Genomic DNA, 27151 nt, shown 5'->3' with positions numbered 1-27151 from the left:
ATGGCCTCTGGTATAAAGACAGGGATCGGCTACACTTCTTCTAAATCTTTTAGATAGCAATGTTTCATTGAATTTTTTATTCCATTCGTTCGCTCCTTGTTCCAAGCCATATATATTTTTCAATAATTTGCTATCCATGTCCGACGATTTTTAGTAATTTTAGAATTACTAAAATTTTTTTTTACTTTTCAAATCTATATCTAATATTAATTATAATAACTAAAAATAATACAGTAATATTTTTCTTCTCTTAACTATTGAAAATAATTTTTTTTTTAAATATAATTCTTACTGGGTACCGGCAGGTGGCTATTGAAGCTCTTTTCAAAATGGCGTAGAAGCGAAGATACTTTTCGGCATTTTGACAAAACGCAAAAGTGAGTAGAAAATATACATTAAAATTTTTAAATTTCTCGTATATTTATCGATAATCGATTATATAACACATCAAACACTTAAACAATATCAAATATAATCGATTTTATTTTAAAATTCACATCCAACGTTGCTGAGTTTAAAGTCTTATATTGACGTAGTGCAAAGTATTGTTTTACTTTGTCTATATATACATAAAACATTTATAGTTTATAGATAACATGACAAAAAACAAGAATTTGAAATGATATTTTGTGAATACAAGTTGATTTAAAAGGTGTTAGATAAACTTTAAGCTTTATGTTACCCTAGGTATCGAAATGGCAACCGGAAGATGGAATTTAACAATAATACACAAACACCTAATTACTTGCTGAGCTTGCTTATATCTTTATTTTCAAACGTTTTCAACCTAGTTGTTATAGGTCATCCTCAGGAAAAATTTATTCCATTTTCACATTCGAATATATAGCCTTCGAATGCTCGTGATATTACAACGTTTCGAAATTTTCAAAAATTTTAACGGTTTAAATAATAACAAATTAAACCAACTACAAACACATTAAAAACATTACTAATTAACAAACATAAAATAAATAAATAAATAAATAAATATTGTATCAAAAACCAACTTTAAATTACTGGAAATTAGACTTAACATGAAAATTATCACCTTTAATTGTCCAGCACAAATGTTTTAACAAAAATAAAAACGTTTTCGATCGTTTTCAACGGTCATCTTCAGTTACAACTCAAATTAAAAAAAGAACGATAAAATAGAATTAAATACGAAAATAATAAATGCGCATGCGCAACTATAAATATATCGCGCATGATGCCTAATATACAGAATAAATGAATAAAATTATGTAAACAAAAATACGTGGCCGCATCTCTTGTATGTTGTTATTGTTTATCTTTATAAAACGATTTCCATGTGGTCGATAAAGAATCCGTGTCTCTATGATTGATACATCCCGTTTTTTCTTGGGCTTTATATATTTCTAGCTTTTCTAGATGTTTGATTGTATGTCTATTGTTCGTCGGCTTGATGACGGAAGCTTGGTCCCACAATACCTCAATATCTTGTTGCTTGGCGTATGAAGCTAGAACCGTACTGTCCAGATTCTTATTAATCGAGTACTGGTGTTCTTTGATTCTTTGCTCTAAGTGCCGTAAAGTAGCTCTTACATAAACAATATCCGAATTAAATCATTGGTCTTTTATTGGTATGGAGTAAACCCTCGTTAAAGAGTTCCGATCTTCTCTCTTCTTGTCATTCCTTAACAATTTGTAAACTGTCGGATTACGTCGGTAAACGATACGTATACTATTGGCCTTAGCAATTTCATTTATCATTTTGTTCAAGAAGGGATAATAATTGATTACCATCTTCTGTTTACCGTTATCCGCGGGAGAGTGATTACTTCGATTCTGGAACGTTGTGATAAGTTTTTCTACTATATTTCTCTGGTAACCTTGTTGTGTTGCTATTTCGAGTATGTAATCCAATTCTTTATAGGTATCACATATGTTTGTGCAATGAGTATAGGCACGCTTGATCCAAGATCGGAACGCCGCATACTTAATATGCCTGGGATCCACCGATTGATTCGGGATGATGATAGTATTTAGACCCGGTTTCTGGTAAATGTTCGTCTTGATTTCCCCTTCCCCACAGGTGATATTAATATCGAGGAAATGAACATTATTATAGCTCTCCTGGTCCAGTTGTAAAGTTAAACCATAAGGGTTATCATTGATATCATTTAGGAATCGTTGAGTGTTGTGCTTATTATTCCATAGAATGAATATATCGTCTATGTATCTAGTGTATTGTGTTATCACCTGTGGGGAAGGGAAATCAAGACGAACATTTACCAGAAGATAAACAATAACAACGTACAAGAGATGCGGCCACGTATTTTTGTTTACATAATTTTATTCATTTATTCTGTATATTAGGCATCATGCGCGATATATTTATAGTTGCGCATGCGCATTTATTATTTTCGTATTTAATTCTATTTTATCGTTCTTTTTTTAATTTGAGTTGTAACTGAAGATGACCGTTGAAAACGATCGAAAACGTTTTTATTTTTGTTAAAACATTTGTGCTGGACAATTAAAGGTGATAATTTTCATATTGTATCAAAAGTAGATTAAACTAGTTAAAGCTGCCATGTCCTTTCTACGGGTTTTTAAATCCCATTTCTTTTTCTATTACGTATTTCTATGCTGTTGGAAGGTTATTTGCGTCTTTTGCATTTAAACATTTGTTTTCCACCTTACTCTTATATATTTCTACTTTCTCCATCCCTAATGCAATCGTCGGGGAATGGACTGCCCTTACTATTCTCGCTTCATCCCATTTTACGTTCGCTCCTTCCTCTTGTCCCATGATCGCCAAAATGGTGTTATTGTGCCCTTTTTTTACATCATATTTGTGTTCTTTTATACGTGTTGCCAAATTACGTCTAGTTACTCCAATATATTCTTTTGTTACTGCTAATTGCTCGTTCTCAAATGGAATCTTATAAACCCCCGCCTTATCCTGCATTCTCATTGCGTCCTTATCATTTCTAAGTAATCTGTATATGCTTGGTGCTCTTTTATAAATCATTTTTGTGCCTTTATATCTACATAACTCTTCTATCACCCCTTCCATTTTTCTGTCGTACGTGAACTTGCTGATCCGATCCTCTCTATTAAATCCTCTGTGTCTATGCTGTTTGTAACTCTTAAGTAACCCTTCTATTATGTTTGCTTTATAACCTAACCGCTTTGCCACTTTTTTAATTCTGTCAATCTCCTTAATTTGATCTCGTACATCTGTGCAATATACGTACGCCCTTTTAATAAGCGCTTTAAACGCTGCCATCTTACATTTGAACGGAAGTTTGTATACCTCCCCTTTTAAACTTTATATTTATGTCCAGAAAATGGCGTTGCGTACGGCTTTTTTGTTCCATTTTTAGCTTTAACCCATGCGGATTGTCATTCATAGCAATTAAAAAATCACCAATCTTTCGTTCATTCTTCTAAATTATTAATACGTCATCCACATATCTCTTGTACATTACAATGTACTCCTCAAACGATCTTAGGATATCTTTTTCTAGTTGACGTACTACCAACTCGCATAGGAGTCCCGACATGGGACTTCCCATCGGGACACCTTTCTTTTGCTTATAAAAGAACACAAATATGATGTAAAAAAAGGGCACAATAACACCATTTTGGCGATCATGGGACAAGAGGAAGGAGCGAACGTAAAATGGGATGAAGCGAGAATAGTAAGGGCAGTCCATTCCCTGACGATTGCATTAGGGATGGAGAAAGTAGAAATATATAAGAGTAAGGTGGAAAACAAATGTTTAAATGCAAAAGACGCAAATAACCTTCCAACAGCATGGAAATACGTAATAGAAAAAGAAATGGGATTTAAAAACCCGTAGAAAGGACATGACAGCTTTAACTAGTTTAATCTACTTTTGATACAATATTTATTTATTTATTTATTTATTTTATGTTTGTTAATTAGTAATGTTTTTAATGTGTTTGTAGTTGGTTTAATTTGTTATTATTTAAACCGTTAAAATTTTTGAAAATTTCGAAACGTAATATCACGAGCATTCGAAGGCTATATATTCGAATGTGAAAATGGAATAAATTTTTCCTGAGGATTACCTATAATAACTAGGTTGAAAACGTTTGAAAATAAAGATATAAGCAAGCTCAGCAAGTAATTAGGTGTTTGTGTATTATTGTTGGTAAATCTGCTGAGGAAGTAAGGATTGATGGAATTTAAATTAGGAAAAACGGTTAATGTTACCTTAGGTGCCAAGATGGCGGCTCGCCTCTGATTTCAGCAAGGAAACAGTGGGATGCACGTTCTAACCTAACCTAACCTAACCTATCCTAATAATTTGGTTGCTAATAATTATGGTAATTTGTTAGGATAGGTTAGGTTAGAACGAGTGTCCCACTGTTTCCTTGCTTAAATCAGAGGTGAACCGCCATCTTGGCATTTAAGGTAACATTAACCACCAAGAACAGCTTTTCAGAATACTCACATTTGAGAAGACGGAAAAAATCGTGCGAGGTACTACATCCTACCTGAAATTCTTCGGAGTTAATGTCGAAATTACCCATTTCAAAAATAATTAATATAAAGGATATCCAACCAAATAATTATTTAAAAAAAACTTTCAAAAATGTTAATTTTAAACTTAAATTACTTGAAAACGAAATATTACCTATCAACTTTACACCAAACCTACACTTTAAATGCAAAACTTCCTTTTACACACCCCTCATCGAATTATTTGCATTAATTTGCATATCGCACAGGTTTTGTATTTCAGCACCCCGTACATCAAGCGCCACTAGGTAATCTGAGACGAGATTACTGGAAGCACTGCCATTTCGATATCTAGGGTAACATTAACCAACTTTAAAGAGTAATATTGCAGATGTGAATGACACTGTTGGGACCTTAACAGAGCTGTAGAGTATGCTCATAGGAGCAAAAAAGTCAAAGGAACCAAACCTCTAAATGTAACCCTTTGCAAGATATAGCCTCTGTAATCATTCACATCTGCATTTGTATACTTTAAGAGCTGCTGCGAACTACAGCTTTGTGAGAGCAAAATGCTAGCAAACATGCGCTAGCACACCCTGTAAAATGTTTTAACATGTTGCTGTTCACACGTTATAAACACAGTACTCAAATTATTTATAACACAACAACAACACTATTTGTAATTTATTTTCAACACTAGTGAGTAACACTCTGGCACTCCACAAGCGAGTAACACTCAGGCACCCGACAATTAATTAATAAAGGCACAACACTGGTTCTTTGCCAGCCACACAGCCACACACTCTGGTCAGCACTGCTACACACTCCCGTCAGCACTCCCCGGCCACACCAAAAAGGAAAAAGCACAATTTTCCTTCCCTAGGCAGGAAGATCTCTCCCTGCATTCTCAAGTCTATAGTTACACAACACACCTGACACGTGTGACAGAGCTGTGGACTGTACATCAACACTACGTAACATAAACACACGTGTTACAATTTTGTTAAATTGAATATCGAACTTAACACACCCGATAACATCAAAGGCCCCATTCCTTTCTTCGTACCTGCTCAGTGATAGAAGCGTACGCTGATATCACTGTTCTAATAAAGGGATAACTGCACTGGTGCAAAGAAAGGAACAGGGCCTTTGACGTCATCGGGTGTGCTAGCGCACATTTGTTAGCATTTTGCTCTTGCAAAGCTGTAGTTTGCGGCGACTCTAAAGATAGATCAGATCGGCTTACAAAAACAAACCATTTTTACCTGGGGAAATATAGCTGCAAATATCACCTGTAATTTTTAGAAGTACAAGAAAACAAGTGTTCTAACAAACTTGTACACCTTACACATAGAATATGTGTAAGAATTGTTCAGAAAGGAATATGTGTAAGGTGTACAAGTTTGTTAGAACACTTGGATGATGCTTGTTTGTGGTCTTATGTTGTTAATATGGTAAAAATGGTTTGTTTTTGTATCACTCGCCTATGTTTAGAAGTAGGTGAAGGATACATTTATTTCAAAGGTAGGTGTTCATTTGAGATCTTCTGAATCATCACCTGTATATGTTTGTGTGTGTATATATATATATATATATGTTACAGTCAAAACCCGTTTTTAGTTAGAACGCGTTTTAACTAGTTGAAACTAGTTTATACTGGACGTCTTTGTTAAAACCCGTGTTGTCTAGCTAAAACTAGTTTTAACTCAAATTCATTTTTGACTAGCAGTAAATTCTAGTTTTAACTAGACAAAATGGGTTTTGTCTAGTTAATTTACTGCTGTACATGTTTTGATTTTAGATAAAACTAGTTTTATCTAAAATCTTTTCTACTTTTAACGTTAGTTAAAACTAATTTTAGCTACAGAAATATGTTTGGGGGAAATAAATAAAGTTATATGTAGTGATTTGGGGGAAGATGCCTAACATTTTGCTTATGAAGGAAATTATAGCAATAATTTGGATTTTGGAGGCCTCTAAGGAAAATATCATATTCTTCAGCATGTTTTTCAAATAAAACGTTGGAGTATATGAAAAATAATTGTATATTGTGTTTGCAATGACGACTTTTTTACTGTCTGGCATTTTAGGCATCTCACCCCAAGTATCCGGGTGAGATGCCAAATGCCATTAGGGTAAGATAACAAATATAATTGCATAAAATTAATTTTCGAATATCTTAACCAAATTTAATTTATTGCATATGTAGTACAAAGTACTTCATTGTAAGTATAACAGCACAGTATAAGTATTGTTAAGTTTCTGCCCATTCTAACGTGCTCTATAGCTAGCTGAAAACTTTTTCAGTCCAAAAACCTTTCTGAAAAGTCTTTATATAATTTCTATGCATATCCTGCAATAAAACGAGAAAACAAAAATTTATTAAAAATAGGCATATTGGAATTCAATTAACAAAAAATAGGCATGTTACCCGAAGAAAAATATGGCATCTTTTCCATTTGTCAGGGTAAGATGTCTAGTGGAGTCACGTGTTCTAGCATGTCTGATCAGAATCGGCAGTAGCTCACAATGGAAACTTTAGAACCTTAACTACATCACACATTAATTGTTTTTGGCAATTTTTAATAAATTCTATTTTAACTTTTAGTTTTAAAATGATTCTAGAAACATTTTACAACAAAAACTTCATTCTTATCTTGCTTTTATTCTTCTCAGATGTAGAAAATGAGGTAACGGTAGCCAACTAAGCTTTCTGCACTCAATATTGGCCCAATGATTCATCATACAAACACATGACAATATCTGATGTCATCGTTTGAAAATATCAAAAAGTAGGCATCTTCCCCCGCTAACCATCTTACCCCGAATCACTCTATATGTTGCAGTCAAAACCAGTTTTTAGTTAGGATGCGTTTTAACTAGTTGAAACTAGTTTATACTGGATGTCTTTGTTAAAACCCGTTTTGTCTAGTTAAAACTAGAATTTATTGCTAGTCAAAAATGAATTTGAGTTAAAACGGGTTTTAACAAAGACATCCAGTATAAACTAGTTTCAACTAGTTAAAACGCGTTCTAACTAAAAACGGGTTTTGACATATATACAAATATATATAGCCCGATTAACTAGCCATATTGTAGCCCGATATTTAGGCGATTGTTTGGTGATATATTATATAGATATTTATTTATATTTGTATTTTTAAGATTAATATAAACATCTTAATCCTCATTTTAAATTATGACATTAATTAAGGAATAATAACCAATTACTGTTTAATAATCAAATGATAAAGCTTTGTTATTATTATTATTATAGTCTTAATCGTGTATGTTATGTTATTTTTTTTTTTTAACAGTGCTACCAACGTTATTTATTGAATCTGCATTGTAAATACCATTCACTATAATTTTTGAGACCATTTTATATTTATTGTTAAACCAAAAGTATTATTACCAAAAGTATAAAGTTAATAATTTTAACCTTTGTATCTAAAGAGTTGAAATCAATAATAGTAAAATTAGTCAAATTTTAATTAAATTTGTTTAGTAGCTGTATATATGTTTAATAGGTGGTTGTCTCTTTAATCCGAAAACATTCGGTAGACTAACTTACAGCTAAACAGGCCTAAAACTTTTTTATTGGTTCTTCATCAAATGCATTTCGGACCAGTTTTATGAGTCCTGGTCCTTCATCAGTGCTACAGGAAACCAAAGGTTTTTTATTAACATGGGTGACGTGAGTGCGTACATAATAAGATTTACAAAAAATTCCTTAAAGAACATTTTTAACTAAATACATTTTTTATACCTTTTTAGTTCTTCGTATCCTCCTTATTAACTATACATTTCTCACTGGTATCTGTTTTCATATCCGTTTTTAATTCCTATTTTCCCGTGTACTTACAGTAGTACTATAATTATAAAGTTTTCTTATATAAAAAATTTTTTACAAAGATCTGTGTAACTAATATAGAGTTTTCTAAAAGTAAATACGTACTTACTATTTTTTCCGGATGTATTACAAACATTTTACATCAAATTTTAGTTCTATAAATATATCTTTAAGGCTGTTCGGAAAGCATTGCGCTTTTTACAATACTAGAACTGATCCGAAATGCATTTGATGAAGAACCAATAAAAAAGTTTTAGGCCTGTTTAGCTGTAAGTTAGTCTACCGAATGTTTTCGGATTAAAGAGACAACCACCTATTAAATAGTAAAATTAGTTATACAAATTAAAAATTGTATATAAAGATAAGATAATTAATGTACAGTAGAGAACCGAAAATCGGAATCAATTGGGGACTGGGGTTGTTCAGATTAGTGATTTGTCCCGATTACCGATTATGTACGAATAAATATATTAACCTGTCTGATGTTCAAATTTTTCTCCGTTGCTTGTCGCTTCGTGTTGAATTTTCATCGATTTTAAGCCTAACGAAAATTTTTATAATAATAATCGAGGCTATCGTATCGTTAAAAATTATTTCTGCATTTTGTACAAACAAAATAAATATATTGAAGAATATAAAAACATGAAAATTATACTTTAGAAGTAAATTTAGTATCAGAAATGTTCGATTCAGCACAACACAGTCCGACTGAAAATCGTTCCGATTACTGGCGATTCTGATTACCGGGGTTCCGATTAACGAGTCTCTACTGTATTACTAAATATTGTATGTTCTAATATACAAATAGGTTGGACTGATGAGAGGCTGCACTTGAAATGCATATTTGACAGAAAGATGAGTAATAAAATGCTCTGAAACAGTAACCATCAGCTTAGTCCTCATATGATTAGTTCCAAACAACAAACTCAGAATTAGTGACTAAAGCTACTTTATTATAGAAAACATTAATTCAGGGACATTAAGCTAATATTATAATTACTTTTTAAGTCTCTACATTTACAGAACACCGGGGATGTAAACCACACATACAGGAACCACTTACCAGTGTTGGAAACGAAATGCGCATGTCCGATCAACCGGCTGTATCGTGAAGTATTCAATTTTGGTTTTAAAATAATTATTCTATTTTTGGATCTGCGTTCGTCGTTTTTTTTTTTTTTTAATCATCTGAAGAACTTCCAAAGTTCGAAAACGTTAACGACGTTTTTTCGTTTTTTTGTTTCCAACACCGGTAAGTGGTTCCTGTACGTGTGGTTTACTTTTTAAGTCTTCAGATTTACATAAAATTACTGATATGAATGATTGATTACTTGTAAAGTGGATTTTATTTTAAAAATATTACCCCCCTCTACCTCTTCAACAAATAGAGATCTTTGGGTCTAATTTCAATGAAAATTATGATTAATAATACACACACAAAAAAAATATTTATCTCAAAGAATTCATTAAAAAAAAAATATAGCTTTTTATATTTTTACCACAGACCTAGACTTGGGGGTTGGGAAAATATCAATTTCTTAAAACTATTTTAATAATATATACACTCTGAAAAAGTTAGAACTCATTTGGCTTATTCTATCAAAAGTTGTAAAAAATTGGAAAATTTTTCAAAACCAATACATATATTCTTTAACAAACTAAAAATTTATAAGTGTAAAAAAATTTTTAATTTGAGATATGTCCCTAAAGTCTTAATATCTCCTGAACCAATAGTCTGATTTTCCTGAAAATTTCTAGAAACATTTTTCCCTAATACACACATCTCCCTCCAAATTTCAGAAATTTTCAACAAAAAACAAAGAAGTTATTAAGCTTTCCATTTGTTAAGTAACAGCTGGAAAAGTAATATCTATGACATACTATAATATTTTGAAGTTAATAGTCTAAGATTGTTGACGAGACTATGTCTCATCTTTAAAATTGCACTGCTGTCAACAGCTGCACACCTTAGAGGTATGAAGGAGTACATGACAGCAGTTTCAATTTGGCACAGAGTATTTGGTGCCCAAATCATGCACACATAAAATAAACCACACTTGTAGGTAATCAGGGGATCGAGAACCGGGTCAAAATAAAATACAAAATGCTGAGACTGTTTCTACAAACAGGCGCAAGTGTGAGATTTGCGCATGCGTTGCTTGTGTTCTTTGAGACATAGTCTCGTCCAAAGAATGGCTTTGCTGTTTTACTTGTTTATATTGAAAATATGTTATTTTAGATGGATTCATATTTAAATTCTGTAAGTTATTTTTTACCAAATAAATCTTGAATCGATATGGCATTCAAAAAATTAATAATCTAATCAATAATTCATAAATATCATTGTCAATGATCATCCTTAGTTAACTCTTTATAACTCTTAGGTTAAATTTAGTTTAAAAACATTTAAAACAAAGGAAAGTAGTTTTTGGTCTTGAAAACATTTGCTATTGTTTTATAAGGATATAATTTGATATTTTATGTTTATGTATAGATTAATTGAATATCTGATGTCAATTTGGTATCAATGTAATATATTTCTATTTTAAATTCTAACTTTTGTTACGCAGATGTCAGATCAGGATATTTTAGACTTAACTGTTAAGAGTGTGTCCGAATCAGAAGAAGATGGAGAAATTGAAAAGGATGAGCCTGAAAAATACAAAATAACAAATTCACCTATAGAAGATGAGGAAAGGTAATTTAATAAATTTTATGCGCATTGTTAAACATTTACATAGTACAGTAGAGTCTCGCAAACTTGACTTAATATGGATTGAGGAGGTGACAAGTTATTGAAAATGACAACTTTTACAACATAGATGATGATAGTCTAAATAGTGGAATTTTTGTAAGGTATTATATGTGCAAATTCATTTATGTATTAACTATGTACCAATAGTGAATATTTCTATTTGTTGTTAAATTTTAAAAAATATTGGTTATTCAGTAACTACTTTGACTTCATGTTGTGGTGTTTTGCAGTGGCACCTTGGAAAAATGGTTATATTCTTTGTTAACATGTGGAATTGATGCTATTATGAAGTGTTGTCAGTGAAGAACAATAACTTGTTTGATCATAGTGTTAAGTTATAGCATTAAAATTAGATTACATGGTTTTTTTTCTTATGAATGACATAACGAGTTTTACAGAATATCGAGTTATCAAGAGTCGAGTTTCCAGGAATCTACTGCAAAATAAAATTGTATATATACCAAATACTCTGTAAAAAAATAAAAGTTTTCAAAATGGAAACAAAGAATTGTCCTTATATAAAGTAATGCTATTTTTATACTTACAATTATCGTTTCACTCTATTGTATTGCTTTGTAACACTTGCACATACTGTTCCGCAAAATTATGTAACACATATCCTTGATCAATCCTCCTAATTGTACTTAGGAATAATACACGTACCAAATATTATATTATTTTATTAACCAATAGGCAGCATCAGTCCATTTTTTGAATAATTTTTTTGTTTTTTCTAGAAAATTTTGTAGATTTTTAAATTATTATATTAATTATGTAACATTTATATAACTTATATGAATATTATTTCTAGTGATAGTTCAAGAAATGATGAAATAGGAGATGATTCTCTGGATATAAAACCACCCCAGGCCACTTTTGCAACTCATAAAGACCGTGGCGAAAAAAGAGAAAGCCGGAAGAAAGACAGACATTCACGCAAACATGAATGTGAGTGTCCATTATCTTTACAAGTAACAGTTATATCTAATTGTACTTTTCCAATTATTAACAGGAAATTTATTTTTCTTTAAGTATTATGTTAATAATTTTGAATACATTCACTTAAATTGAATCACAGCTGAAAAATATAATTAAATTATTTAGAACTGTGTGATATTTTATTTTTTAATTTTTCAACAAAAATATAAGTTTTAAATTAAAGAGCACACAATAGTAACTAGAGCTAGGATATCTAGGCACTAAAAAACAAATAAGTAGTTATAAAAATCATATAAGTTGTAATTTTTATAACTGTTGATATGATTTTTATTGTTTAGATGTTCTAGCTCTAGTAATAATTGTTACACAAAACAAGAATACATTTAACATTAATAAATATATTCATTATATTCATGATTACATTCTTAAAAATAAATTTTTTACTTTGTATTTGATATAAAATAATTTTAAAAAAATGCCAAATGATTGCCATAATTAATCGGGCTATTAATAGCCTAATTAATTGTGGCGATCATTTGGCTTAGTATCAATACATTAGGTTTCAGGAAATTGATATTTACATTAAAAAAAAGAAGAATAAAAACAAAATAGAGACAATTAAATACAAAACTTTAGAAAAGTTGCAGAAATATATCTTGTTTTAAATAAATATTTCAATACATTATCAATTAATCATTTATTTGATTTGGCTTTTTGCTTTTACAAAAGGGTACAAAAAAAACTTTAAAAACAACATAAATACATATATTATGATAATTATCATCATTCAGGTACTATTATATTTAAGTTGAAATTTAGAAACTGTTGTAATGTATTTATTAAATAAAACAAGTGATTATACTGTTTAAATAATGTTACAGAACTTAAATTATGGTTGTATAAAGAATTAATATTAAAATCAATTAGCAAAAAATTATTTTTTAAATGTTCAGTATATTCACAAGATGCAAACAAATGATTTTTAATATTTAAAAATAAAGATTACAAAAGGAACAATTAGAACAAGGTGTAACATTAATTGTACAATCATTTAAAAAAACCATTATATTTGTTAAGCTGCAGTTGTATTGCCAAAGATTTAATCTCATAATTTAAATTTAACAATAAATAACTTTGAGGTATCCATGGAAAGGATAAAGAACTTTTCAACAAAATGTACTTCTGCTCTATATAAAGACTTGAGCCAAATATTTCTCTCTCAAAGACTGTCACCAAGGGAAACCAAGTTGTAACCAAAGAATTAGTACTTACTAACTTTAATTTGTTATAAACCAACCTCCTGAGATCAGACTCTGGTAGTTCTAGAATCTTGAACCAATAACAAAAAATAGCCATAGTTAAACTTACAGCCAATGGTGGTCTATTCAATTCAGATCCCAAAACAGGTCCAGATACTGAATGATTAAGATGAAAAATTGATCTAATGAATCTCAATTATGTCTTCTCCTGTTCATCAATAAGACATGGACCCCAAATAGGAAGCATAAAACCAAAACTCGATCGAATCAAGGAATCAAACAATCAAAAATAAGACTTAACAGAAGATTGTTCCATTCTAATTATTAGCTTTATTACATTAGCAAGTTTAAGTTTAAATTTCGTAATTACTTTGCCTAGATTAAAGAAAATAAAGTCCTGTGGAGTAAAATAAATACACACATATTTATAGGACAATACCACTTTCAAATCAGAATTGAATAAATAGAATTTATCAGCCTTTCCCAGCTTACCTCCTCTCCAAAAAATCATTATCTTAGATTTAATATGTAATCTATTAATTCTACAATAATCCTGTAAAAGGTTAAGTTTTTGCTGAAGACCAGTAGGAGTATAAGAAAGTACTGCAATATCATCAGCAAACAAACGACAATTCAGTGCAATCAACAGTGATAGGTGTAATGCCATTGACTGTGAAAGAAATCTGGAAGATCATTGACAAATAGATTAAAAAGAATGGGGCTAAGTTGTTTGCTTTGAGGGAGATCTTTAATAGCAAATTAACAATTCTAAAGTACAATGGTTAACTTCTATTTGATAAGCAGTACTAGAAAACAATTGTCTTAGAAGATTAATAAAAGAAGAAGACCCCTATCTGAGAAAAAAAACTCCAAGAAAATATATATTCCAAGAAAAAACTTTTAAATTAAAAGAATCTTCTGAGCAGGAAGCATCAGATAAATTTCCTAGTTTTCTTCCACTTGACAATCTGTCAGCTTCCCTGGTAATAAAAAAGATTTGATCTACGTCAACCTATTTTTCAATAAATAGAAAGCAAAGTTATCACCATCAATTATTAAACAGTCAGCCCTCATGAACACAGATTTATGTTTTTCCTTAACTTCTCTGTAAAAAGGGATCAGTCTTCCTCTGAATTCTTGATCTCTGATATAAATTGTCAAAAATCTTGATGCTGGAACACTTGTCCTTCATTTGAATGTTATGCAAATTCCTATAAATTAATTTTTTATCAGAAGCAAGGTCAAGCTCTACTACCACTAGATTATTTTTGGAAATTTTATTAAAACTTTTTACAGAAATATTATCACCATTAGGTCTTTTAATAGAAGACAGAATATTGGAAACTAAACTCAAAATTTCTGTTTAATTACTTTGCAATCTAGCAATAACAATATTATTTTGCTTACTTTCATTCAAAGAAGAATCCAATAAGTACAAAATTAAGAAATCTGAGAAGTTGAAAGCACAGATGAATTAGTTAGTTCTGCCTACATTACTTCTCTATGTTAGTGAGATGATAATCAAAGTCTTTATGCAAAATAGCTAGCCATTCAAATTTTGTAAATAAATCCTTGAGTTTTGTCAAGATGGCATCAAATTGCTCTTCTAAGAAGAAACCAAATTTTGAGATAGTAGTAGATGAACCCAATAATGGAAAAAAGATTCCATCTGTTGAGATTTTAGAGCTGGTTCACTAGGCATTCTTTGACGTTTTCTAATTGAGGATATGTACGACTTTAAAGGAGGAAGGACATAGACAGGACAGCAATAATAACAACACATGTATTAACAAATAAATATCAAAAAAATTAATAAAAGTGAAATAAGTATAAACATTAAAAAATTGAACAAATCATATTCAAACCATAAAAGTCATTATTAGAAAGTTTGTGAAAAAGTCACCAGCACTAGCAGACGTTACAAAGTGCCCCCCCATATTTTGATACATTATTTCATGCTCATGTATTTTAATGAAATTTCATGAGAGATCATTTTTTTTATCTAAAAATACTATTATTTTAAAGTTGAAGAAAAATATTCATATTATCATACTAAAGATAATAAATTACACAAGATGATGTTATAACTCCAACAATAAATATTACAATATTTCGTGTTAAATATAGTTAATTTATTTTAGAGTTAGTAAAAACGAAGGAACACTAGAATAAAATAAGTGTCATTTTACTTTTTACCTATCAAGACCGTGACAAAGTCTTTTTATTTTTTGTCTCTAGAGGGAATTTTTTTAATCGGTTTTGCATGTGGCAAATGAGAGACTAAGATAAAACCTTTTGGCAGAGTCAACCTTTATGTTCCTGAACTGTAAAAGTGGACAAAATGAAAAGATACTTTAGGAACTATCACCCTGGACTATTTATTAATATTAATAATTTGCTAGTATTTGACATGAAATATAAATGAACTATTGTAAAAGCCTTACTGTCCTTAATTCTAATTATTGTTATCTATATTATTGTTAATTGTCTACTTGGACTTTACTTATTAATAGGACTTTATACCGGTGTTTAAAGATTGGCACAGTAATGAAAGTTAGTTCAGGAAAAAACAAAATTTCTTTGTTATATCATCTGTAGTAATAATTTCTGTACACATAACATGAAACACGTATTATACGTGTTTCGTGTTATAATACAGGTGATATAATAAAGAAATTTTGTTTTTTCCTGAACTAACTTTCATTACTGTGCCAATCTTTGAACACCGGTATAAAGTCCTATTAATAAGTAAAGTCCAAGTAGACAATTAACAATAATAAATGAACTATATTTAACATAAATAATGTGAAGTTTCATTTCTAATTTAACAATTTATCATTATAAAAATATTACTATATATGTTTTAACAATAAATTTATGAGTTGTTAATTTGCATTAAAGAATTTATTGTCATATATAAAATATTTTTAGTCAGAAAAAGAATATACTTTGTAAGATATTTTACAGTTTTTCACTTCTGAAATGAATAATTAATTTGAATTATAGCACGGCGTAAAGAAAGGCGTAGAAGCAGAGAAAGAGGTATGAGAATGGAAGAACGTGGGATGCGTTCAGAGAGTCGAAGAAGTCGAGATCACGAATCGCGACGACACCGGCATCGTGAAGAATCTCGCAGAGAAAAAGAAGTTAAGGAAAATAAAGATGTTAAAGAAACAAGAGAAATTGTTAGAGAGATTAAAGATGTTCGTGATAGATTATCTCAGAGGACTAGAGAAAAAGTAGTAGTTGAAAGAGAAAAAGAAAGAGATGAGAGAGAACAGTAAATATTTAAAATCTGTTTTTTGTATTTTAAATTTATGCTATATATTAATAATAATATATTTACAGGTATCTCTCATATAACACTAAAGTTACATTCCAAAAAAGTGCCATGTTATGCAAATCCTTGCTATATGAAACAAAGGACTAATGCAAAATGTGGGGTTAAGTACCAGAAGTTACAAAAGTATACTATTTTTTTTTTTTTTTGTTACTAAGAGAAATTGTCAATTAAAGCAATCGATAATTTATTTCCAATCAATAATTAATTAACAATTGCAATTAAATGTGCTGAATTACACATTAATATTAATTTTAGTTAAACGAGGACATTTTTCTTTTTTACAAAGTATTGCCATCATCTCTGCTTTTTTGTTGATCTTGATCACAAGTATCGGCAACATTTTCATATTTTTTATTCTTATCAAAAAAATTTTTATAGACGACTAAATAAAAATATGTTATTAATTGAAAGTTTGTTATAGTGGGTTGCATTTGTTCAGTCTAGTACTGAGCAACTTTTTCAGAATTATATTTGTGTACTGAGATACCACTGTAAACTTTTTTTAAATGTAGGTAAGCAATTACTACAATTTAAAAAAAGTTTAATGGCACATATCTAAAACTGTTTAAATAAACTTTACTAATTACAAAGATTAATCTATAAAAAGAAAACACAGTGACAGTTTTAAGGGCTAAAGTCTGAAAGCAGTGACAATAATACCTGGTTGATAGGAAAGTTAGTGCAATTTTTTCTTCCTTATCTTATTGGTTTTCATTAAAGTAAACCTGATGAAAAAAGCACAAAATAATTTAAAAATTTCAATATTCCAAAATCTATGGGCAAATTTAAGATAACACATGTGCTTACTTGAATAAAAAAAATGTCGAATAAAGAAGTTTACACTTAAAAATTATGAAATTTTGTACAGAGGATTTCCAAAACTGTGTTAGAGCAAAACCAGAAGTTTGAAAATTGGGGATATCACCAATTTTCAAACTGTGTTGTATGGGGGATACCTGTATATATGTAAATGTTTGAAATATATATATTTTTTCAAACATATTTATATATTATTGTGTTTCACTCTACTGAAATAGGGAAAGACTCCAAAGAGAGTGGAGGAAAGAACGTCTCATGTATGTTGAACAACCAAGGCGCGCAAGAGAAGTGCGCAGAGTTGAACCAGAAAAGGGTTTTTTACGAAAAGAAGGTAAACTTAATATTGAAAATGCATTCAATTTTATCATCATGTTTATTTTTTATTTAGAGAAAATGGATTTTTTTTTAATTTCTATTTTTATGAGATACTAAATACTATGGTTATAGATTTTTCCTCTAAATAAAGTTATTAACACCGTAATTTTTGACTGTCTTAATAACTGTTTGGTATTTAGATATACAGTAGAGAACCGAAAATCTGAATCAATTGGGGACTGGGGTTGTTCAGATTAGTGATTTGTTCCGATTACCGATTATGTACGAATAAATATATTAACCTGTCTGATGTTCAAATTTTTCTCCATTGCGTGTCGTTTCGTGTTGAATTTTTCTTCGTTGCGTGTCGCTTTGTGTTGAATTTTCGTCGATTTTAAGCCTAACGAAAATTTTTATAATAATAATCGAGGCTATCGTATCATTAAAAATTATTTCTTTATTTTGTACAAACAAAATAAATATATTGAAGAATATAAAAACATGAAAATTATACTTTAGAAGTAAATCTAGTATCAAAAACGTTCGATTCAGCACGACACAGTCTGACTGAAAATTGTTCCGATTACCGGCGATTCCGATTACCGGAGTTCCGATTAACGAGTCTCTACTGTATATGCATTCGTTAGGGGTTATATATTAAAGTGTAATCCTGTAAGGCTTGTGAATGTTTCATTTCAAAAATGTGGCTTGATTGGTAAAACTACAGTTGCTGAATTGAAGGCTCTATGGAGAATAAGAGGTTAAAGTTCAAAAATACATTCAATCACTGAATCAATGTGTATAAAATAATTAGTGTAGTCATATAGTATGTTGTTAATAGTAGATGAAAAGTATAACATTGTTTCCAACATTTAATTACAAATAATTTTTAATTATCTAAAGAAAACATTAGTTTTTCTATAACATTAAAGAGACTTTAGACTTTTTACCAATCATAAGCATTTTTATTATTTTTTAAAATATATGTTGATAATTATAATAAATAATACAATATAATAACAGTTTTTATATATTATTAGCTCAGTTTTTAGTAGAAATGCATTTCATTTAAAAACCATACTTGACAAGAGATTCTTGTATTTAAATAGAGATTTTAATGTCTCATTTTAAAATTTAAAGTCCTACAGATAGATAAATTTTTTATTATTAATTAACACAGTTTAGTTTTAATTTTTAAGCATCTATAATGACTAAAATTTAAGGACTTAACACACTGCTTTTGGAAAATTATTAATGTAAACTTGTTTCCTATGTGAATAATTTTCCATAAACATTGTGATGGGTCCTTAAATTTTAGCCATTGTAGATATTTAGAAATTGAAACTAAATAACAAAGACTAAATTTTAGTTTTCTTGTTTTAAAGATTATTTTTTGTATGTTATAAATGTTCAGTTTGTAATGATAATTAATAATATGTAAATTTGAAATTATATTTCTACAATTTTTAATAATATAGATGTTCATTTTATCGATGAAAAAGAGTATGAAATTGATAAGAATAAGAAGAGAGAAAGAAGTAGGAGTCCTATTAAAAAGCCCATAGAAGAGAAATTTCAAACTGATATAGAAATGAAGTTGGACAAAAGCAAAATGGTTGTTGGTTAGCATTAGAGCTTTAGTTTTTTTCAAACCATTGATAAATACAAATTTTTGGAAGAATTATTAAATATTTAAATTTTTGATCTTTGATATGTTTAAAGAATTGTCTCCAGTGATTGAAGCTTTAAGAGATGATATTGATCTTGATATAAGTGATCCTGAAGCTGAAGAAAGTGAAGGTGAACAGAAAGATTCAGCTGAAGAAGTTGAAGATGAACCCATTGAAAGCAGCAGCAGCTCAAGCAGTGATTCAGAAGGTACAATTTAATAACGATTAATTTTAATTAGAAATTTTTATTATATAATTATGTTCTGTATATTAATTAAAATATTTTAAAATTTACTTATAAAATTTCTTATTTTAATTTGTTACTTACTTTTGTTTATTAATTTGTATTCTGTTTTATTATATTGAATATTAAATTTTATACAAGAGGGTTTCAGTGAATAAATTCCATTATTTTATTATGCTGAATGATTCATAAGTGAGTGGGAAAAATGTTATACATGCATTTTCTTGCTGTTTATTTTCTATCTGTTAATTTTTTTACTTAGATATTGAAAATATCCAATATCACACTTACATTATGTAAAAACACAGAATCTGCTGCTACAATAATTGTTAAGCTATATTTTTAAATGCTTATTAGGTATAAAAATCTGTCTACAAAGATATTTTTTAAATTATAGAATGAATAAATATCTGACATATGTGGTGAATAATATAACAGAAATTTAAGAATATGATAGGAGGAGTATTGATATTTTTTTACAGTTTAGATCATGTATTCTAGTTTATAAGCAGCATATAATTTGCAAAGCAGATCATTTTATCATGTCAATATGTAACTGGTTCAAACACTGTTATTCTCTAGGAATTATCACATCCACAGATTCCTAGAATACTAGCCTATCAACAACTTTATTTTACCAGATGCATTTTGGAAATTACAATATTTCCTTCTTCAGTGGGCTTTCTTTCAAACAAGCCAAATGAAATACAAACACTTTTTTGATACTACAATATTTTAATATTTCAATTGTCATCTCTTCTTGTGTTCTTTTCTTTAACCCTACACATTCCGCATGGTTTTTGCCAAACTTTTATTTTTCGGTTGCAGTAGGAGTGTTGGTGAATGAGGTGAGGAACAATGAATGAAAGTAATGATGGCAAGGACCATGTGGTATGTATAGTCAAAGAAGAGAACACAGGAAGAAATGATTTTATATGGAAATAGAAAAAAATAACAATTGGAATATTGAAATATTGTAGTATCAAAAAAGTGTTTGTGCTTCATTTGGCTCGTTTGAAAGAAAGCCCACTGAAGAGGGAAATATTCTAATTTCCAAAATGCATTGGTAAAATAAAGTTGTTGAAAGGCTAGTATTTTTGGAATCTGTGGATGTGATAATTTGTAGAGAATGAGTGTTTGAACCAGTTACATATTGATATTTGAAAAATGGAACAGAAGTGGTGTATTCTTAAAGACAGCAATACTATAATACATATTTGTATTTTATAAACATTCCAGAATATTATATTTATAGTTTTGCTTAATTTACAGGCATTTTAATTTGTTTAATGAATGATTTTATTCACATAAATTTTGTTTTCCCAAGTATGTTATTAAAGTAATCAATGGTGAATATATTACTCTGAATTTTGTAATATATTCATAAAGGAATAAGGAATTTGAAACCCTCTTATATATTATTGAAAAAGTTACTGATTTTATCACTGTTAATTTAATTTTTTTGCACAATTGATTGCACAAAATAAATAGAATGAAATGAATTTTCAGAAAGTACTCATTCTTCAGATAGTGAACAAGATGAAAAAATGTCAGATGGTGAAGTTGCTGATGCAAAATCAGGTACTTAAAAATTTTTATTATACTTGCTATACAATACAATAGAGTCCTACAAACTCAACTTAATGTGAACTGAGAAGATGTAGAGTTACAATGATTCACAAAAAGTATCATGAAAGTTTAACAGTAAAATGAGAGAAACAAGGTTGTGTTAAAATGCAGGTCAAGCTCAACCATATTTTCATTGATGGCAGTGTGTTCCAACCATAGTGGAATTCTGCTAAATTAACATACAGTGGCATAGCAATGATGCTAATCTAAATTAGTGGCATTTTCATAAAGGTATTATATGTGTAAATTCATATACATATTAACTATATACCAATAGGAATTATTTATATCTGTAGTTAAATTTTAGTTTTAAAAAATATTGGCTCTTTAGTGGCTACTTTCAAATTAGTGACATTCATATTATGCATGCCTTGGAAAAGGGGTTATATTCTTTATTAACATATGGAATTGCTGCTATTATCAAGTGCTACCAGTGAAAAATGATAACTTGTTTCATCCTAGTGTTAACTTAGAGGTAAAAATTAGATTAATTTTTTTTAAACGACAGGATGAGTTTTACAGAATGTTGAGTTACTCAGAGTTGAATTTTCAGGACTTTACTGTATTACAAAATTATATTGTTTTTTAAGAAATTATGTACATGAATAAGAGGTACAGTACTTTTTATTGTTGTATTTAAGATAATACTCAATTTTTTTTGTTTTCACTTCATTCAGCACAAATACTGATTTGTCATTATCTGTAAAAACATAAATTTATTTTTTATTTTTATCATCTGTTTCAGAAAATTTTTATTTTCTAGAAGAAATGTTTGTTTTTCTTTCTGCTTTTCGTGTCAACACAGAAAATTTCAGTTATGTATTTTCAAATCCTGGAATAGTAAAATTCTGACAAAGGGATGCTCCTAGTTACAAAATGTTTTGCTTACTTTGCTATTGATAAATTTTGCTTATCAACTAAATGACTGCTTATAGAAATAACTATCTACAGTTGATTGTTACAAGCAATAATATTATTAAATAGTTTTGTGACTAATTTTGTAAAAATGAGAATAAATGTAGTAAGTTACATATGCAACTGAGACTGATATTACATAATCTTTGTATCTATAATATCTTCATACTGTTATTATTTCTTAGTTTAATTTATTGATCAATTAGCAGATTTTTACTTTTGATTTGAAATAAACAAGACACAGAAATTTTATTTTCATTTAATTAGTAAGTTAAGTCATTGTAAATTACATTACTATAATATGAAATTAATCTATAATCAAATGTGCTTTTTAGCATGTGTAAAGCAGTGATTTTTTACTGATTTTTCATGTGCAGTTATGCTGCATGTAATTGCCGCTCTCAAAAAACCCTGTGATGTCTCTTCTCTGTATTGAATTTCAACATTGAATGTTGTTTAGTTTATGAGATAGTGTTTTGTTCACAGAACAATTTCTTTGACTCTTATTATATAGGGAGCCTCCCAAACATTATGATAGCATGGCTAATGTGAAATGAGTTCAGCTGCAAATAAATGGGAGGGTTGTGATGTTTCTCTGAAGAATGAGAAAATGATTTTTCAGACACAAAATAAAGCTGCAGAAGATTGTGAAGGTCATAATGCCATAGACTATCATATAGAGACAAGCATTCAAGGTTGTGGCAATTTGAAGACCACATCATGCGTAGCTGACAAACATTCATAACATCAGAGAGGAAAATTGCCATATTATGCAATCTTGTGGGGGGATAAAATTGTATGCAATCACTTGCTTAAGACAGTGATTTTCCACAGTGGCTTTTTGAGGTCCTCTGATAATCAGAAAAAAAAATTTTGACTGAAATTTTTACACAGTCAGATGGGTAGCATATAGCACGAGGATATAATGGAAGCATAGTCAATTTGGTGGAAAATGGCTGCAAAAAAATTAGTAGGTATGGAAAATTGCCATGGCTGTGTGTGATTTCAGGTTAAAGTGTTTTTATTGGCTATATAAATAACTTATTTTTTTCTCAGTATTATCATCTTTTAATGTCACATGGACTTCGAATATGTAAACTGGGAGTGTTATATTGAATGCTACAAAATAGTGAGAGGGAAGGTTTGCTAACTTTATTCATTGGTAAACACTAATAGATGTGATGTCAGTCACTGTTGCGGACATCACTTCTATTATTGTTAACCAATGAGAATCTCTTATTTATGTGTCGTTTGAATGACTACAAGCGTAATTTAATCAGTAATATAATCTTATGTGCATAACTTGCCTTAACACTAATTGCTAAGTTGTGCATTCCAGCAATTGGAATTCACAATTTAGCAATTACTATATACTGTAATGGAGAACACTGAAAGCTGTATATCAGAAGTTATCACCAACACTGCAGATCATGTGGAAAGAAGTTTCCATAAATTGATAGAGAATTTATCACAGCAAACAGATGCATTATGAAGGTTGTGTCAACTTATACTCCACAATTTGTTATTGAAATTCTGATATGTTAATGATATATAAGAACTAAGAACACTGTGACAAAGATGGATATGGCTCTTGAATGTGATTGACTTTGTAGATTGTTTGTTAATGAATAATAACTGATTAGACTTGTGGACTTGTTTTATTCGTTGTTTTTCAGAGAATATTGGTCTAATGTTTGTTATCTGAGGTTATTGAGAGAGAAATTCAAACTATGCAGAAAGCTATCTGAGGTTATACATCAAATACCAATTTTTAAATTATGGAATGATTTCTGCACACACAAATTTTCCAAAAACCAATGTTGTGTATTCTGAGTTTTGACATATCACGACCAGGCTTCATCAGTTAGAAAACTGATTTGTTAAAATTGCATATAGAGGAATTTTAAATCATTACGATAAATAAATAAAATTGACAGACACAAAAATAAATTGGAAAAATTGAAATTATAACAATGTTTAATACATGCCATTATTACAATGATAAATTTATAGTTGTTTTAATAAATAGTTAAGAAATAAGGTTAACTACATAGTAAAATCTATTATTTGATTATGAATAAACTATATATTTTTTTTCTATAATACAGAGGAGGAAGAACCAGGCCCTGAAAGAAGTGAAGAAGAAAAAGATATATTACCAATGTCACCACCAAAGCCAAAAGAAGAGGAGAAAGATCAACTGCCACCTTATTTACCAGCTATTCAAGGGTGTCGAAGTGTAGAGGAATTTCATTGTCTTAATAGAATTGAAGAAGGAACTTATGGTGTCGTATACAGAGCTCGTGATAAAAGATTAAGTGAGTTCTTTTCTTATTTCAGAATTTATAATATTTGTGACCTAAAGTACATTATGTAAATATTGTGCAGATGAAATTGTTGCTTTAAAACGTTTAAAAATGGAAAAAGAAAAGGAAGGTTTTCCGATTACTTCACTAAGAGAAATAAATACTCTTCTGAAAGCTCAGCATCCTAATATTGTGACAGTTAGAGTAAGTGTCTTATTTTGCTAATTTTTTATGGGGGAGAAACATTTGATTTGAATAACATATAGTTTTGAGAATATACAAGGTGATTATAATTAAAATTTTCGTATTTAGAGGTCTCTGTAGCTGTAACTAATAAGTGAAATGGCAAAAAATATGATGTTATACTATTCAAGGAATGGGAGAGAAAGATTTTGCTAGAAAATGCTAGTTAAATCTGCCAGTAGGGAAAAATATGATGCTATAAAACAGGAAATAATGGAAAAATAAATAAGACAAATCTAAAATAAAAGTTTAAATTTCTATTTCTGTCCTTTGCAAAAATTGAGAAAGAAAAATAAACTGTTATGAGAAATAATTTCACAAATTCAAATTCATTTATTCAGGATTACTACACACTTGGAAAGTCAGGAAAAATCGGGGATTTTCATTAGTGTTTAGAAAAAGTCAGGAAATTTGTCGAAAATTGCCAAAAAGTCAGGAAGTTTGCCTCCTTGACTGCCTTGTTGATTTTTTTTGTTGACAATATACTTGACTAAGTATAACCATCTGCAGACAGCAAGAAGTAATGTGATGCAATAGAATTTATGAAAAGGGGTGTGGAATATTTTCAGGAACCAAATTTCCCCAAAAATTCACAAACTACAAAAAATGATAAATAATTTTAATTTCAATGTTATTTATCATTTTTTATTTTAATAATTTTGATTGAGTAACAAAACAATTTTTGATTTTTTTCCCAGTTTATTAATATTTTATAAAGTTCAATAAATTTATTAAGAGATAAAGTTAATAAATATATACATTTGTACATGATTACAGGATTTGTTAATGAATAATAACTAATTAAAAAGTTGGAGAAGCAATAACATGTGCATAGTAAGTCAAATGCTGTTTTATTTTATTAATCAGTCTTACAGTAAGGGATATGAGGGTCAGGGAATTTGTACAAAGTTGGTTAGGTAAAGTCAAGGAATTTTAAACAAAAATTTGAGTAGGAACTCTGTTTATTATTTATTCACAATGTTTAATGATATCACTGACATTGAAGTTGAGCTTTGATGTGATTGTCATTATTTTAGGCCAGAGATTGCATTTGATGCAATGTACTGAATTGTAGAATGCAACAGCTTCTGCATATGTTGCACTCTGCAAAGTTCTGCATGTTGTTCTATATATATTACATTATGATGTCATTTAAAACTGTCAAGTTATGGACATTTTCTTGATAGACATTGGTTTTGAGGTGACTCTACAGCCAATTTTTTTTTTTTTTTCCAATTTTTGCAAAGAACAAAAACATTAGAATTTTTCATTTTCACCTTATCTTAGTTATTTATTTATTTTTTTATCTTACTTCATGTGTTTTTTCTTGTGCAATGCTATATTTTGTCCTGATGGAAAATTATAGGACTAAAATTTTTTTGCAAAATCTTTCCATTCTTTGAATAGTACCTGTACAAATATTACTGCCATTCTTCTTATTAGTTACAGCTACAGAGAGCTCTGAATAGAGAAACTTTAATTATAACCAGTCTGTTCATTCAAAATTAGGTTTTAAAGTATTAACATTCACATATTTTTACAAGAGATTGTTAAAAGAGTTTGTTAAAATACTGTATAATTATTTATTTAATAACTTGTATAAAAAGATGATCATAATTCAGTTTTTTTTAAATGCATTACATATATACAAGTTCTATTCTAAATTTTCATTTAATTTTATGTATAAAAATTATATATTTAAAATATATTTAGGATAGTAAAACTTTTTAGAGCAATTCTGGCAGCTATATTGTATTAATAAAAAATTTCTTTTTGTAAGTATTATTAAAAAAATATTTAATTTTTTTTTAACAGGAAATTGTAGTTGGTAGTAATATGGATAAAATATATATTGTTATGGATTACGTTGAACATGATTTGAAGAGTCTTATGGAAACAATGAAGCAGCCCTTTCTTGTTGGTAAGGAATTTAACAATACTTTAATAAATTGGAAATTAATAGCTTCTCATCCCAACTAGAAGGAATGAAAATTAGAAATTAAATTCTTAATATATATATTAATAATAAATAAATAAATAAAAAAAATATATATATATATATGTTTTTTATTTATTTATTTACAATACAATACTTTGTGTGTATTATGTATACAATGGTAAACCTCATACTTTGAATGTTCCAGAGTTTGAACTTGAAATTCAATCTGAAATTTGAACTGTGCATGCAGTAAAAAAATGTACACACTGTAAATGCCATCTGTTGTGTACTCAAGTCATCTCTCACGTATATATAACACCTACTATTAACTATGGCATCCAAGAAGCAAAAATGTGGAAGCAATAAAGCCTAATAGCTCTTGTATAGCTTTTGGAAGTATTGCTGTAAGCTACCTTTTGAATCATTCATAATGTTTCCTACAATGTTACTTTTTCCTCATTTG

General features: G+C 29.2%; 1 protein-coding gene across 2 annotated transcripts in view; it reads left to right on the top strand.

The window, feature by feature from the left end:
• Positions 1 to 307: 307 nt before the first annotated feature.
• LOC136977000 (cyclin-dependent kinase 11B-like) overlaps positions 308 to 27151 on the top strand; it is a 37908-nt gene continuing 11064 nt past the window's right edge. The window contains exons 1-11 of one of the 2 annotated variants that reach the window (XM_067272408.1): positions 308 to 377; positions 10883 to 11010; positions 11879 to 12015; positions 16272 to 16545; positions 17646 to 17758; positions 19221 to 19364; positions 19465 to 19620; positions 21166 to 21237; positions 24309 to 24518; positions 24589 to 24710; positions 26565 to 26670. In XM_067272408.1, the coding sequence (XP_067128509.1) occupies positions 10883 to 11010; positions 11879 to 12015; positions 16272 to 16545; positions 17646 to 17758; positions 19221 to 19364; positions 19465 to 19620; positions 21166 to 21237; positions 24309 to 24518; positions 24589 to 24710; positions 26565 to 26670 (1462 nt within the window). In that variant the 5' untranslated portion in view covers positions 308 to 377. Of the gene's footprint in view, positions 378 to 10882; positions 11011 to 11878; positions 12016 to 16271; positions 16546 to 17639; positions 17759 to 19220; positions 19365 to 19464; positions 19621 to 21165; positions 21238 to 24308; positions 24519 to 24588; positions 24711 to 26564; positions 26671 to 27151 lie in introns of both variants that reach the window. The other variant, XM_067272407.1, reaches the window with a different exon arrangement.

Source organism: Centruroides vittatus, unplaced genomic scaffold (assembly GCF_030686945.1).
Source record: "Centruroides vittatus isolate TY-2023 unplaced genomic scaffold, ASM3068694v2 contig_439, whole genome shotgun sequence".
NCBI lineage: Eukaryota > Metazoa > Arthropoda > Arachnida > Scorpiones > Buthidae > Centruroides > Centruroides vittatus.
The sequence above is the reverse complement of the archived record's forward strand: the minus strand, read 5'-3'. Positions and strand labels throughout refer to the sequence as shown.